General features: G+C 37.3%; 1 protein-coding gene across 2 annotated transcripts in view; it reads left to right on the top strand.

The window, feature by feature from the left end:
• Positions 1-17,945, top strand: part of LOC149779283 (tRNA-dihydrouridine(47) synthase [NAD(P)(+)]-like) — a 57,085-nt gene that overhangs the window by 14,251 nt on the left and 24,889 nt on the right. For both annotated transcript variants that reach the window (XR_016415603.1, XM_089939885.1), the window contains exons 5-6: positions 7,933-8,049; positions 11,038-11,214. Coding sequence is in view for 1 of the 2 variants with exons in the window: in XM_089939885.1 (XP_089796011.1) it covers positions 7,933-8,049; positions 11,038-11,214 (294 nt within the window). In the remaining variant the exon portion in view is untranslated. The remainder of the gene's footprint in view (positions 1-7,932; positions 8,050-11,037; positions 11,215-17,945) is intronic.

Consider the following 17,945-nt stretch of genomic DNA (forward strand, 5'->3'; position numbering starts at 1 on the left):
AAATATTATGATTGTCTGGTTTGGAAACCAACTCATCAATGTGAGAAAAAACATTACTGGCATTAACTCTTTTTCAGAACTTTATTAGTTCTGAAGATTATTTTTAAATGGTTGGTTGAGGAGGGAAATCTATGCTTAAGTTTAGGTCTTGTGTTACCCTTTTTATCGTTCCATATGTCAGAATGTACCCTTGCGTGGTTATTTCTGGTAGGTAGGTCATTGTCCAGGCACTCTGGTGGTGGTGTGCTTGTTTTCCATCAAAACATCTAAAATTTGTGAAAATGCAAGGGAAGGTTAAGTTGATGGATCTGAATCACATTTTATTTAATCATTGTATTGAATACCATGCAAGTCAAATAGTAAAAGATACAGATAAGTGATACAAATTATGGGTTTTTAAAAAACTAATTTGGCCAAAAGGTAAAGTGAGTTTATTGTATGGTCCTGCATGCAATCGTCTCTCATGTATCATGCATTCATCAACAGTTGCTGTTTTAAACTTTTTTTTAAAAAAGATCAGTTTTCATCATAATTTGGAAGCAAGCATACTGGTATAAAGAACATTCACACTCATACAAATGATAATAATCCACCAAATTTGCACGCCATTAATAAAATTAGAACAACCGTTAAAAAACTTATTCTCAAAAAATACTCAGCCAAATTTGTCTGGCTTTGACTGAAGGGATATTGGTGGGGGGTGGGGGGGCTTTCAGATATATGCTCATGATGCTCTGTGCACAATCTAATTCAGCAACAATCACTAAAAATAGACAAACCTTTAAGCAACTTTTTAAAAACTGCTTGACTATATTGACTATATTTGGCTGGAATGCATCAAGGAATTCTAATTTACACAAATAATGCTGATCCACTATGAAGTATGGCCACTATTAAAAGAGCCAAACCTTTCAAACAACTTCTTAAATTCCTGTCAAGAGAAGGGGACAAAATTTGACAGAAAACATCCTGCCTTAGAGGGTTTTCTAGGAGGGTGGCACGCATGCATGGGTCTTAGAGATAATCAGATATTTTGCAGTTTCATGCATACTAAAACCAGTCGTTTTTAAGACATTTGTAAGAACTTAATGTTTTTGATAAATGTTGTGCCAAATTATTAACTCGTGCTATTTCGATTTTCATAAGAATTTCATTCACTGTGGTAATTTAACTTATTATTAAGAATCAGACATACAGTACATCTTTTTTAGAGACAATTCAAGAGGAATTTTGTTAATCAACAATATGCAGAAATGTCTGCACTACACTTGTATGTATGCCCTATATATTGTACATGTACATAACACCATGATCATTGGTGGCTTAGTCTCCAGAGACCATGCGAGTAGCGCCCTTGGAGTGTCGTCTGTCTCTGGGGTTTTGGCAACATCTGCTGTGGCTGTGCAGGCCTATGTGCAAGTGACAGTCCCAGTTGCAGTTGGTGCAGACATACTGGGAAGTCTGAGTTGATGTGGTTGCTGCTGCACTCTTTCTCTCACGTTTCTCTGCTGCCAGCTGGCTCTCCTCACATCAGTGAGTGCTATGCCCTTACAGACCAGCTGTCTCCAGGTGCCTTGGTCCTTGGCCTGCACTTCCCAGCCATTGGATGAAATGTCACATGCCTTCAAGTTCCTCTTGCACACATCCTTGAAACTGAGTGAAGGGCAACCAATGCTTCTGGTGCCAGTGACCAGCTGTTCATATAGGATGTCCTTATGCAGCCTCCCATCCTCCATGTGTTGGATATGTCCCAGCCATCGAAGGCGGCGTTTGCTCAGCAGAGAGTACATGCTGGGGATACTTGCATGCTGCAGGATCTCGCTGTGTGGGACGCAGTCTTGCCAGCTGATTTTCAGAATGCGTTTTAGGGACCATATATGGAAGGAGTTGAGCCAATGCTCTGGCCTCATATAGGTGCTCCAGGTCTCACTTCCATATTGGAGGGTGCTGAGAATACAGGCCTGGTAGACTTGGATCTTGGTGTGCTCTGTCAGTGCATTGTTTGCCCACACCCTCTTCATTAGTCATGCCATGGTGGTGTTTGCCTTTCCAAGCCTTCTGTCCAGCTCCACATCAAGCGAGAGGTTGTTGCTGATAGTTGACCCAAGGTAAGTAAAGTTGTTGACTGCTTCCAGGGTGACACCATCAATTTTGATGGAAGTGACAGTGGTAGCATCTTGCAAACTGACATTTGTCTTGTTCAGACTGATGGTGAGCCTGTGGGTCACAAGAGCCATGTCATCCGCGAAGAGCATCTCCCTGTTGAGCACCAACCTCACTTTGATCTTTGAGTACAGTCATGCCAGGTTGAACAGCCTCCAGTTGGACCTGGTGTGCAGATATATGCCACAGTGGATGAGTCAAAGGTGTAGGAAAGGAGCAGGTAGAAGAAGATCCCGAAAAGGATTGGTGCCAGCATGTTGTCCTGCTTCATGCCACTGTTGATGAGGAAGGGGTCTGAGAAGGATCCATTGTATAGGACTGTTCCCTTCATATTGGCATGGAAAGAGATTATCATGCTGCTGAGATTGGGGGGGGTGCAGACGATCTTACTGATAAGTTCAAATAGGCCCTTCCTGCTGACCAGGTCAAAGGCCTTAGTGAGGTCAATGAACATCATGTAGAGTGGCTGACCTCGCTCTCTACTCTTCTGTCCCAGTTGTCAGAGGGAGAAGATCATGTCTGTTATCGACCTACCTGCTCTGAAGCCGCACTGAGATTCCGGGTACACACGGTCTGCCAGCAGCTGCAGCCTGTTGAGGATGATGTGGGCATACCTGTTGAGGATGATGTGGGCATACACTTTGCAAATGATGCTCAGGAGCGAGATCCATCTGTAATTGTTACAGACACTGCGGTCACCCTTGTTTTTGTAAAAGGTCACAATGGTGGCATTGTGCATGACCTGGGGGACTGCTCCTTCCTCGCACCAGAGGCAGAGTAGCTCATGCAGTGGCTGAAGCAATGTCGGTTTTTCACATTTGATAACTTAAGGTGGGATGATGTCACTACCTGGTGCTTTGTCATTTGGGAGGGAGTCAGTGGCTTTGCTGAGCTCATCTAAGGTGGGGACTTTGTCAAGTTCCACCATGGTGGGCAGTTTCTGTATGCTACTAAGGGCCTTAATGTTGACTGACATTTCTTGGGAATATAGCTCTGAGTAGTGCTCCACCCATCTGGCCAACTGTTGCTCACAGTCTGTGATCTTCTCTCCCATCAGATTTTTGGGGGGGGAGACCCCTTTCACTGTAGGGCATAGAGCCTTCTTGATGCCACTGTACATACCTTGGATGTTTCCAGATTCAGCACTGTGCTGGATTCCTTCACACAGTTGCTGCCAGTACTGGTTCCTGTACTGTCTAGCGATGCATTGGGTGATGCTTCTGGCACTTCTGAGGACAGCAAGTGTCCATTCATTGGGGCATTTTTTGTAAGCTATGAAGGCTTTTGGTTTGTCCTCGATTATTAGTTCCATCTTTGAAAGGTGTGCATTGAACCAGTCCTGACTGGGCCATACCTTCTTGCCAAACGTGGACATGGCTGTGCTGAAGAGGGCATTCCACTTGGCTGTGACATTGTGCTCTGGCAGGTCCTGGAGAGCCTGGTCCAGGGGGAACAAATACTCCTGATGCGAGGGCATCCTTTTGGTTTTGAGATAATCAACATCAGTAGTTTTTGTGCATTTCTAATATGATATGATAATGTTTAACTACAGTAAACTATTATAAGTGAAGTTTAATGGAATACACTGAGTTCTGTATTTTTAGAACTCTAGCGTACCCATTAGTTAAAACCACTTACATAGAAACAAGAAAGCCACATCCCCTCCTGCACGTAACATATGGAAGAACAGTGACCTATAATGGGTGCATTTAAAGAAATGATATCAAGTAACTAATTACTCCAAATATGTGATATAATGCTAGTTATGCCACATATTCCATAAGGTCATACCATAATGCGGGGAAGGGTGGGGGGAGTTGGCAAACTAAGTATTCAAGCAAGACCTCAGCAAGTTAATTTTGGTACAAGTTACATGGCTCAAAATTGAAACTTGCAAGTTGGCATTTTGTTGGTTAAAATTCTGAACTGCTAATAAATTGCAGAATGTTTTTAATGGAGAATATTACACCCATAGAATTTATATCAAAATCACTTATGTCGACAAGCCGCCTATTTCAACAAAAAAGCAAAGTCCTGGTCCCTTGGTCTACTGTCACTACCAAAATTGTCATGCTTATGTCGACAGCGAGATAAAAAATAAACATACATGTCGACAGAAGCCCTTGGTCCCAGCTTGAACAAATCCTTTGTTTTCTACTCATTTATGTCGACAAGCTGCCAGTTTTGACCCATACTTTGCTCAACAATTAGTTGATCTTGCCGCCAGGCTTTAATTTTCCCGCCTAATCATTTGTTGACCAGCTGCCAGTTCCAACCCATACTTTGTTCAGCGGTTAGTTGATCTTGCTGCCAGGCTTTAACTTTACCGCCTAATCATTTACGTCGGCAAGCGGCCAGTTCCAACCTGTCCTTTATTCAACAATTAGTTGATCTTGCCGCCAGGCTTTAATGTCCCAGTTGGATAAAAAAAACAGGATTTTGTTTGGTCCTATAAAGTTGGCCTCTCGCAGCGAATTAAATAAAAGCAATAAAATCTGATCAATTCTTGCATTTTCCAAAGTGATCGGTGATTAAAACAAGTTTATTGTGCTATGAAAGTTTCCTTTTTTAAATTTTTATATATATATATATATACGATGGCTACCACCAGCTGTGTGAAATGCAGATTAAATTTACAGTCTCTGGAAACTAAATATCTCTGGGACATATTTTAAATGTACACCACTTGAGCTGACATTGTTACAATATTGTATTGTAAGAATCATTTTCTTTTAATACCTCATTAGCATGTGTCACTGTATACAATATTATGCCTTCATTAATTATATCAGCAGCGTATCTCTCATTCGCTGTGAATAGCCCATCCCCTTGGTAGCCTCAATAAGATGGGAACAGACTGACCAAACTCTAGGCCAATTTAAGAGACATATCCTTCGAGCATGTAAATACAACTACGCAACCATGTGCTAATGCCGACATTGAATATCGTAGTGAATGTTTTTCATATCAGGATGTGACCGATGAAATATTTTGTTGTGTATTTTATTACACAAAGGTAACCAAAATGTAATTTGTCAATATACAAATGTATTTCACACTGGTTTTGTCTTCATGTACGAAAAATTTCCATTGTTTGTGTTCTCAAAGTGTAAATGCTACTCACTGACGACAGGTCACCCCTTACTGACGAATTTAACTTTATCTTTTTTCAGACACACACACACACACACCCCCCCCCAAACACTTATCTCGACATCCGCCTATGTCGACACTATATTTCCTATGGGCCTGAGAATGTCGACATAAACGGGTTGGACTGTACTGAAAAAAGTTCATTTTGAGCTTCGGATTACTATCTTTGTCCTACACACTTTGTCTGAAGCAACTTACTGCGCATACTTATAGGTTGTGTTCAGCTGTAAGCAACATAATCTGCTGTTGCATAATGTGCGAGCAGATCATGATCCATGTTGCATAAGCACAAATCTTATGATGCATTACCGTATATCATGTATTTTTCATACCCTTTAATTTTTCGCACACAATCAAGTTATCAAAATAATAATTATTTAAATGGATCATAATTTTTCTTACATATCACTTTGTATATTTTTTAATCCATTAAATTATCGGACATTAAATTTCTACTAAGAAGATTTACATTTGCAAAAAAGATAGATAATAGAATATTGCCATTTTGTTTTTACAAAAATTAATAATTAATTGTTGGTGAAAAAATACAAAGATTGATACATAAGTGGACACTCGCAGCATAGGTCAAAGGGGCAGGTCATATGACCCCCCCAATCATACTGCAAATATATATATAGACATATATATAAATTCTGACAAGTTTAATCATGCAGATCCGCCTATGTCGACACTATATTTCCTATGGGCCTGAGGATGTCGACATAAATGGGTAGGACTGTACTGAAAAAAGTTCATTTTGAGCTTCGGATTACTATCTTTGTCCTATACACTTTGAATGTAAATAACACTGCATAGCCATGGGGTTGTTGTGACAATGTACATCGTAATTAATACAAGAATGAATTGTTGATTTAGTGTTTATTGATAATGGAATATAGTATTGGTCATAATACATGAGGATTATCACAAGCATCAGGTAACTGAAAATAGTCCTTTTTTTCTCTTTGCAAAAGCTACAAAATAAAAACCACCCTGAATAAATACGGTCTTGTACACTGACAAAATTTGGTTCATCTCTCTCGCACACGTGTGCATGCACTCACACACATTAACTAAAACTTGATTTCAAGTTCTTTACTTTTTATTACAATTTGATAATGAGATTATTATTGCTGTAAAAATAAAAGTTGCACTTAATTTCGTGACAATGCTAACTCGTATCATTGCATACAATTTACCAATAAATAATACCCATAACTAATACATGTTCAAACCATCTTAATCATTTTGCCAACATTACATAACATGACAGCTACATATGCTCTAAATGCAGATGAGCTTGCACACTGAGACATAATCTTCTCTCTCTCATTCTCTCTCTCATTCACTGAGACATAATTCTCTCTCTTGTTCACTAATAACAACAAAAATCTTTTTGAGTGCTTTTATTTTTATTGTAATTAGATTCTTGAGTTGAGAGCCAAATGAGACAGAAAATATACGTTTACTTTATACGCTTGTACCGTTAGGTTGTTGACTTGGTCTGTTCTGTAGAACTTTTTCGGGTACATGGTCGGTACCACCAAATGATAATTATTTATTTTACCTATAATTTTCGTACACAGAAATTAATAATTATTTTTTCATGTACGAAAAATTACATGAAATACGGTATGTGATGGCAGATCTCGGTCTGTGCAGTTTGTGGTTCGATCAGCTTTTAAGCAAATGATGATGTACCATCACATATGGGTGTAGATGCCAATAGTAGCACAGAAAACTTGAAACATCCAGTAGTTATGTTTCATTTCATTGGAAGAACGTTTTGTAATGCATCCTACTGACCCTGATTTCTTGGTCATCTTCTCTTCCATGTCAGCCAGGTGAGCAATCTCAGGTCAACTCGAGACTTCTGAAAGGTGTGGTAGACCTTCTTTCAACTTTCTTAAAATGGCTGATGTAACAATATTGCTGCCAGTTGCATGCCAAACTTTATTGATACCTTCATTTCATCTGCTTGTGTTGTTTGAACTTAGTTTTTTATATTCCGATGCAACGTGCTGTAATTTCGTTACTTCTTATAAAGTAGTGCCATAACCATTATACTGAGGATATGTCTAAGGATTATCATTTGTTATGCTCTAAAAGTGGGTTGATGTTACTCAAATTCCACAGTTCTTTAAAAATTGCTTTAAAACTATATATTTTGCCTGTATGGGCTGTAATTGCAATATCACTATACCTGTTAACATCAAGCTTAGACCATGGCTGCATTTTGGATGAGCACCATGTGCATCAAAACTCTGTCATTGTAATCTTTGCAGGGTGTAATAGAAATGGGTTACACTTTTCATGGGTTCTAATTCAAGTACCATGTCAACATTGCTATCATACTTTCTGTGAAAATGCATCTATGAGTGAAGCCATTTCACAAATCAAAACTCCAGCCTCCTTTCCAGGAGTTTGAAGATTGCTTTTTGTGTCCAAAATTTCCATCTTTGTAACTTGCCAAAACTGAGCTTATGTGATCAACTTGTTTCCATAATCAGATAAAGTTTTTCTTGGTATATTTTGTTTTATTTGGCTGATTCATTCACTTTTTTTTATATTCTAAAGAGTAAATGTTTTAAAATACTTTTCTTTTGGCACCTGCAGATATGTGGTGGATACCCAGATACAATGACCCGCTGTGGTCAGTTGATACAGGACCAGCTAGAAGTCGATTTTGTGGATATAAATTGTGGATGTCCCATCGATCTCATCTTCAAAAGGGTAGGTATTTCTAGTGTCAAGACCATGTGTAGAGAATACTACAGAAATCTGTCTTCAGGTTGTATGATTGATTTGATCTCCAATCAAAGAAGACTTAAGTTTGAATCAGAGCTGCTTGTTTAAATCCAGCCTTTTAATGATTGATTTTTCCTTCCTTCCCATCATGCATTGTGGTGTTGCCTATTACAGCCCCATGATCTCAATCAGGCATACAGTAGGTAATATTAGTCTTCAACCTTGGTGAACTCGAAACTACCAAAACCTCTTACCAGAACTTGCACTCACAGCACTTCAACATTTTTAAGTTGTAATGTACATTTGGGAATTGCCCTTTACCTAGGACATAATAGTAACAGAAACCCCGCTTTGTTGAGTTAATTTGATGATTTTAATGAGAACATTTTGCATTTGATTAACAAAGGACAAGGATGTATGTGTGATTTTAGCAAGTGAGGTAATGCATTTTAATACAGCACTACCTCACTGTAAAGTCCTTCATTGTAACATTGTAGCCTTTTAACAAGCTAGCAAGGACATGGACAACCAATGGATCCATTTTCATTCAGTGGTTGTAAAATTTTGGGTCATTTACTTCATTATAAGGTTGTCTCACTGTAAGGTAGGTATACTCAGTGACTCCTATGAACAGTGTTATAATTAGGGAATATTATATACTTCCTTATATGGCTTTCTCACTGTAAGGCAGTATACTCAATGACTCCAAGGGACAGCATCATAATTAGGTGTATTATGTACTTCATTACAAGGTAGTCACACTATAAGGTGATATAATCTGTGGTTCACATGGACAGTGTTACAATGAGGGAGTACTGTGTGCATAATGTACTACATTATAAGGTGGTTTCACTATAGGGCAGTATACTCTCTGGTTCACATGGACAGTGTTACAGTGAGGGAGTACTGTGTGCATAATGTACTACATTATAAGGTGGTTTCACTAAAGGGCAGTATGCTCTATGGCTGCCATGGACAGTGTTACAGTGAGGGAGTACTGTGTGCATAATGTACTACATTATAAGGTGGTTTCACTAAAGGGCAGTATGCTCTATGTCTGCCATGGACAGTGTTACAGTGAGGGAGTACTGTGTGCATATTATAAGGTGGTTTCAATATAGGGCAGTATACTCTATGGCTGCCATGGACAATGTTAGGGAGGGAGTGATGTACAGTACTCTATTGTTAGTTCTCATCATATAAGAGTTTACAGTTTTGAAAATAAATTGGTGGATAATGTCCAGTATTTAAAGATTGATACAAGTTGGACTGGATTGTAAATTTGTTGGAAGATTAATATTCCTCACTTTGCATAACCTAACAATGGAGTTTTAAAAAAATATAATAATGTTAGTAATTTTAGAAATCCACGTCTGTCAGTAAAGCACATTTACAGAGTACATATGTACAATGTAATGTATACAATACAAAATGTATGTACAGTAGCCTCGACTGTCCTACAGAAATATGCATGCTTGTACCTCAACATTCCAAGATTCAGTCCATGGAGAATGCAGAACTCTTCTATCAGTTGAGATACAATTGCTCTATGGATCGTTTGAGTGCTTTGCCTGAAACACATTTGTATAGTCACTCCAAGCACTTGGGAAGTCAGTTTGGTCACATAGACTGATTACCCCATAGTAAGCTTCATATCAGTATCTTAAGTAGAAGATATCAAGACCAGTCTAGCATCACACTGTCAATAAAGTGTCATCTCAGTAAGATTAAGGTATAAAAAAGTAACACTTCCCCAGTTAACATTTTGATGAGTAAAGTTAACAAAAATATATTGTATCAAATATTTGCTTATTATTCAGTAGTTAGTACTGGGAATATGGTGGTTGGCATCATCATCAATAGTTACCTTCTCAACTCCCAGCTTGCCTTTGTGGTATATCTGCTGATTGGAGTACATTTCACTGCAGATTCCCATGCTCTGGGTGTCTGTAACAGTGGCTGTATTAGATGTTCTTGACGATTACTGCATCAGCTTTACAGTTCAAAGCCAGGTAACATTTAAATTTAAAAGTAGATGATAGAGAATCATCCAGTCACGAGTGGATTAAAATGTTAGTGTTTGGACATCATCCTGGTGTCAGGATAATGTGACTGGGTGGGACATCATGCTACATGTCTATGGCATGATGCCCTAGTGCTAGACATGACTAGAAACTGCCACACTGCAGACATCGTAGCGATATGAATTCAAAATTTCAAAAAGCTACATTAAAAATCCTAAACACACAGATACTCGCTTTGTCCTCCCTAAACATCAGTTAAACCACCTCATAGTAACAGATTTATCTTGGAAACTTGTAATAGAATTTCATTGTTTGGGCAGTCAGTAGTTAGTTCCATATTTCTGCTTGGGCATAAACTATACCAGGTACACTGCAGGACGTGTGTGTACCTTTGAACTGTTAAATTTGATAAGCTGAAAAATTGTTACAACCAAAAGATTTATAGCTAAATTGACACTATTTTTTTTAATTGGTTGCAAAGGGCCATTCTAGAAAATACTGGCATGGGGTGGGGTGGGTGGGCGGTTACACCCAGCATCCAAGTAAATTTAATTATATTTTTCAACACAACTCATAAGAACATTCAGGATTACCCCCCATCATCCATATACATTTAAGTGAATGTTCATTCTGACTCCCCACACCCACACCACTACATTTTTCCTTGAAAAGAAGATATGTGTTGTATCTTTACAAGTCTAAATAAATATATTTACAATTAAAAGCTAAACAAATTTGGGGAGCAGATGGAGCAAAAACTCGACTAGAAGTTTTGTAGCAAACAATCTACCTTCAACATGTCAAAAATTGACTGGCTACCTAGTTCTTTTAGTTCCAGTAATTTAGCAGTGAATTTATTTATATACAAGATTTAGTTCTTTATTCATTTTCATACATAAGATTCTCTATCATTTCCACACATGATTAAATTCTTTTATCCATTTTCCAGGGTGAAGGATCAGCCCTGATGGGACGTATGAACAGGCTAGAGAAAATTGTCCGAGGTATGACTTCGGTTCTGGATGTCCCATTGACGATCAAGATGAGGACAGGAATCATGGCAGAACGGAACTTAGCACACACAGTGATCCCACGTTTGAGAGACCAGGGTGTTGCCATGGTTACAGTAAGGAAGCTATTTTACTCATGGATGTATTATTACAGCGTCATCTAAAGTTATTATGGCAAAATATGTTCCTAATAACTAGGGTGATGTTCCTGATAACTATAGTGATGTTCCTAATAACTAGGTTGATGTTCCTAATACCTGTGGTGATGTTCCTGATAACATAGGGTGATATTCCTAATAACTAGGTTGATGTTCCTAATAACTAGGGTGATGTTCCTGATAACTAGGGTGATATTCCTAATAACTAGGATAATGTTCCTAATAACTAGGGTGATGTTCCTGCTAACTAGGGTGATGTTCCTAATAACTAGGGTGATGTTCCTAATAACTAGGGTGATATTCCTGATAACTAGGGTGATATTCCTAAAAACTAGGATTATGTTCCTAATAACTAGGGTGATGTTCCTGATAACTACGGTGATGTTCCTAATAACTAGGATGATGTTCCTAATAACTAGGGTGATGTTCGTAATAACTAGGGTGATGTTTCTAATAACTAGGATAATGTTCCTAATAACTAGGGTGATGTTCATAATAACTAAGGTGATGTTCATAATAAGTAGGGTGATGTTCACAATAACTAGGGTGATGTTCCTGACAACTAGGGTGATGCTCATAATAACTAGGGTGATGTTCATAATAACTAAGGTGATGTTCATAATAACTATGGAAAAATATGTTCCTAATAACTATGGTGATGTTCATAATAACTAAGGTGATGTTCATAATAACTAGGGTCATGTTCAAAATAACTAGGGTCATGTTCATAATAACTAAGGTGATATTCCTAATAACTAGGGTGATGTTCATAATAACTAGGGTGATGTTCATAATAACTGGGGTCATGTTCCTAATAACTAAGGTGATGTTCATAATAACTAGGGTCATGTTCCTAATAACTAAGGTGATGTTCATAATAACTAGGGTCATGTTCATAATAACTAAGGTGATGTTCATAATAACTAAGGTGATGTTCATAATAACTAGGGTCATGTTCATAATAACTAGGGTCATGTTTATAATAACTAAGGTGATATTCCTAATAACTATGGCAAAATATGTCCCTGATAACTAGGGTCATGTTCATAATAACTAGGGTGATGTTCATAATAACTAAGGTGATGTTCCTAATAACTAGGGTGATGTTCATAATAACTAAGGTGATGTTCGTAATAACTAGGGTCATGTTCATAATAACTAAGGTGATGTTCATAATAACTAAGGTGATGTTCCTAATAACTAGGGTCATGTTCATAATAACTAAGGTGATGTTCATAATAACTATGGCAAAATATGTTCCTAATAACTAGGGTCATGTTCATAATAACTAGGGGGATGTTCCTAATAACTAGGGTGATGTTCCTTAAGGAGCAAAATAGATTTCTAACAGCATTAGCAAGTATACATTGATACATAGATAGCACAACTGTTCAAAAATGAACATTTCATGAATATACAGGCTAAAGTTCAAGGTATCTTTTACAGGCAGTTTTTTTCAGCAAAGTTGCTACATGCCAGAATTATATTAATGTATTAGTCCCCTGTTCAAGTTCAAATAAATACTAGATTTTTCTATTTGAATATTAATTTAATGTATTTGGATAGAATTTTAGTGTTCATTGGCATTAATAGGGTTACCAAATCCTTTGTTTTTTGTCATCTATGGTGATCTTAGTCGTCTAAATCAAGTTAAATGAGATTGGGGGGAGGGTCTTAAGTGCTATTCAGATTAAATTTTCCAAGTATTGTAAGTAAAATATTACTTTGGTGCTGCAGATTCTCCATTTGTTGACAGTGAAAATTACAGACATATAGCCAATTTAGTTTGAACTAATACGGGTATTTCAGTTAATGCATAAAATTTTTGTTGACTTTGAAAAGATCCCTTCTATCTTGTCTTCTTTTTGAAGGTAAAATAGGCTATTCAGAGATCTCAGAAATGCTTAATTACACTTATTTGGACGCCACTTTTTGATCTGGGATGCAGAAAATCACCGAGGCGGGAGTCCTCCGTACGCATGTAATAGGTGTGCGGCAAAATTCAAAGACTTGCCAGTTCTGCTTCAGCCACATGCTTTGTGAGAAAACGTGTTGATCAGTTAGCTGTGCTGATATTTACAATGACAGAATTCAGTGACTGAAAGACCCCTTGATGTACATACATGTTGCCATTACAAAAGTACATCAAAAAGAACATGATGCAGTAGCTGGGTGGTAAGATCAGAGGCTTTGACTTGTGGCCGGGTGGGAATGTACTTAAATTTACAGTGATTGAATTCAGAGTCAGAAAGACCGAGAGATGTGCATGCGGTCATTTACAAAAGTACATCAAATAAACAACTTTAGCTTTCGTTATTGTGTTCATTTCCAAATGTATCAGAATAAGTAGTTCACTTGACCTCAGAATCAAGACATGTTGAGACTTAGACAAAATGCCATTCGTAAATTTGGATAAGTATTTTGGGGTTAAACGGCAAACTTATGAAGATTGTAACGAGATTCAGAAGAGTGCTAAAGCTGCTAGAATTGATAGTTCGGATAGGACAGTAGCTAAGTGTAAGAAAGTGTGTGATGCCTAGCTTAGTGTTTGGAATAAGTCCTTACTTGGATTGACAAAATTCAGTGTCACTCTGATGGACGAACAAGAGCTATTTAAGAGGTACATTAACTGACCATACTTTTTAAAAAATGCCCCTCGCCTTAGCCCGGTTAGTTCTAGTGTTGTAGCGAAATGTATTCATCAATACATCAGTAGCTAGGCCTAGCTTTATATCAGTTACGTTGACAAACAAACTCTTGCCCATTCACAAGCATATGTTTTAATAGCTGATTGACCATTAACCCTTTTCAGAGTAAGGTAGTGACTATCAATTTCCTGCATGATATCCTTTGATGATAAAACATACAAACATGTGTTTTAAGATCAGAATCGGTGATCTGGATATATATTAACTGCCTCTTGTACACTATTTCATCATAAAATTAGTTTGAAACTGTAAGTGAACCAGTAAGCCTAGCGGGAAATAATGGCGGACTTTGCTAAGTCTGGGATGTACCTGTTTATTAGATTGTCTGTTTTCGTAAATCATCGGGCAGATATTTTCAGAAAAATATACAAATCATTGAAAGCAAAGCCAAGGTATTTTTTTATTAACGATTTAAATTTAAAATGCAAATTATGTAGGTCAGAAACATATGGGACAATGCTATGTTGTGGAATTCGCGAGATGCGCTTTTAGGTCTAAAATGTTTTCCGACTTGACACGTATTTGCGAAAATACAGGGGGAAAAACAGCAAATCAGATACTATTTAACTATTGCCTAAAATTACTACAATGACATAGACAAATAAATAAACCATAATTTGCAATCCTGTCACTGGACTGTTGTAATGAAGCTGTGTTAAAGTGAGTGATTACATTCGAAAACCTCTCCATCAAAAAATAGATGCACTCACGTCTGTGTTGATTCTGTAGGAAAGAAGGGACTGCAACTTTTGATGGTGGGACTCCTATTTTACTAAAATGGGAGTCCTGGACTCCTAGTTGTAAAATCCTAGTGAGACCTCTGGGCTATTGCAAGTCATGTTATCATTTCCAAAGCCCCTGATTGACATTGAATTTGAATGGCAATGTTTTGTGCAAAGTGACTAGTCTTAATTTTGACATTATTAACTTGGGAGTGGGAGTATAAATTTCAAATGATTGAGCAGGTTTATTCCTTTGTGAACTTATTCATCTTTAAATAGTTGACAGTTTGTCTTTGTTTCTTTTATATAAAAAAATGCTGCCATACTCACTCGGTCAGCAAACAAATATCCATATACCAATTTCTGTTTGAATCTTCACTTAAAGATATTATGGTTGTAATGTTTTTTGGTTACACATTTTGTCCCAGCTTCATTCTGTCCAGCATGCAATTCAAGCATCTGTATGGTTATGAATGAGGTTATTGCATCTGAATCCTGTGGGTTTCATGCTGTGATGAACTGTGCACAAAATAAAAAAATCATCTACAGTAGTCCCCCTCTTGAACTAGTGGCCAGAATCCGTTGGCACCGACGAGTTTATGTTCAAAAGTACCCCTTGCGAAAGGCCACCTGGCTAACGCGACCAGCAGCCAGCATATTAGTGCAATAATATAAAATTTACCCCTCACAAGCAGCCACATTTTATTTTAATATGTATCCAGAACCAGTATTTTATTCATAACGTGTGTTAAGTAATCCGATTTATGTTTCCCGATGTCAGGTTTTCGTTATTGAAAGAAGTGTTGACTGAAGTACATGTACCACTAAGGTTAATGTTATATCATTTATGCCTCACGAGAAGCCACATTTATTCCATGAAGCCGAGAAAGACTCACATTTTAATCGATACAAAAGGGTAAGTACATGTAATCCAATTAGCGTTACTGCTGTGTTATCATAAGATGTCCGGTTTAGTCACTGATAATTGTTAAGATTACAATTATTGAACAGAATGGTGTGATAGCCATTATGGCTTCCCTTAGTAAGATGTTGAGCTTGTTGACTTCGATAATTAGTGGCTATTACTACTGACAAAATTTGTCAAAATTACAAATCCTAATGGCTGCGAGGTCAAATCTGCATGATGTTAATGGTACATATCGAAGCCGTTTTTGCTTCTCTCACTTAGTGTAAAAAATGTATAAAAACAATAGGGTACCAGACTGTGACTAACGAATCACGTGACAAGATCACTTCCTTTATAAACACACATCAATTTGTTTAGATGCATAAAAAAAAAAATTGTTTTATCAGTACTGTAGTTGGCAACATGAATAACTTACTGCAAAAAGATCAACATGTCATCGAGGAAGAGAAAAATTCTCAGTTTAGAAGAGAAATTGAAATTAATTCAACTGACCGAGAGGTGGGGGGGTAGAGGATCCTTGCAGTAAACTAATGTTGGAAAGACTCGGATAACAGTATCGTGAAAGATAAGGAAACAATTCTACAGATGTGGGAAGATGAAATGGCTGGAGAAAGGAAGATTGTTTGAGCCAGGAGATGTTTGTATCTTGATTTGAATGACAAGAAAAAGCAACAGTTTTGTCAGTTGAATTGGGATATGATGACTTTACCGCAAGTAATGGATGGTTACACAGATTTCAAGTGCGACACAATATTAAGTGTTCTGTCCTTAGTGGAGAATCAGCTGATGTTAATAATGAAGATTGGAACAAAAGACTAAACAATATATGCATGGGATATGAATGACAGCAAGGATATTTTTAATTGTGGTTTTTAGACTGTTACCAACAAAGTGACAGATGATGTGATTCATAACATAATTATAAAGACAGTTTTAAAACTATATCAATGGCTATTCATAACATTCTTTTAAAAATGATGAAACAGTTTGTTTTACATTTATTTCACAACATGCATGTGATTTTGTAATGAAAATATTAAATGTTTTAGAATTAAATGTACTTGTGACTTTCTTCATATGTATTTACTTTTCGCATTTGTCATTTCTATCTTGAAAGGCCACCCTCATTATAAGGCCACTTCCCTGCTGCAATAGGGGTGGCCTTATAAGAGGGGGATAACTGTACATAATCAATCAGAATAACAGCTAGATGGTGTTGATAGATATGACGGTATGCATGAAGAAGCTTGAACTTGCATGAAAACATCTGTTGATATGGAAGGAGGAGGAGGATCATCAGTTAATTAAGGGATATATTGATTGAACTTTGAGACAGCACTTACAGACATTGGACAGGGTAAACAATTCTGAGATAGAATAGATAATTTCATACATAAGTATGCTTACAAATATTATTTCCTTCACTCCTGTTACAGATATTTGTAAATAGAACATTTCCATCTCAATCTTGGCTCTTTTGGGGATAGTTGCATCATGATAATTTTTTGCAGCTTGTATTGATCAGCATTTAGTTTAATGGCTCATGTAACTGAAATTTATTTGCTAGTAAGGCTGCAACATTTACACACAATAAAAGGCTTAGCTCAAGTCACTGCCTGTAAACATTACACATATGAAAGAATTAGCTTAGTTCACCGCCCATAACTATTTACACACATAAAAGGCTTAGCTCAGTTGCTGCCCATAAACATTTACACATATAAAAGGCTTAGCTCAGTTCACTACCTGTAAGCATTTACACATAAAAGGATTAACTCAGTTCACTACCTGTATGCATTTACACATAAAAGGATTAACTCAGTTTGCTACCTGTAAGCATTTACACATAAAAGGATTAACTCAGTGCACTACCTGTATGCATTTACACATATAAAAGGCTTAGCTCAGTTCACTACCTGTACACATTTACACCTATAAAAGGCTTAACTAAGTTCACTGCCTGTAAACATTTGCAAATTTGGTAAACTTGTAAATGAACATGCACGATACACCTGGTGTAAGCAAGTGCACATCTGAAGCCATCATGTCCAGCTATGTAACCTATTTTTTCATCATATCTAGCAATACAAAATGGTATCATGATGATACAGTGTGACCCCGCTATAACATGGCAGTTGGGAGCCATAGAACCCGACTGCATTATAGACCAAACCATGTTATAAGCAACCAGGTCAGTTAGCTGAAGAAAATTCCGCATGTATCACAAAAAAAATCGCAGAGAGGGGGTGTAGGTAATAGATGCGGGCAGTAAAATGTGTGCTTCATTGGCACAGTTACCATCTTAAATTGATGCATATTAAATGAGAAATA

This window comes from Sinohyriopsis cumingii, chromosome 17 (genome assembly GCF_028554795.1).
Source record: "Sinohyriopsis cumingii isolate HCF-2022 chromosome 17, ASM2855479v2, whole genome shotgun sequence".
In the NCBI taxonomy this organism is placed as follows: Eukaryota; Metazoa; Mollusca; class Bivalvia; order Unionida; family Unionidae; genus Sinohyriopsis; species Sinohyriopsis cumingii.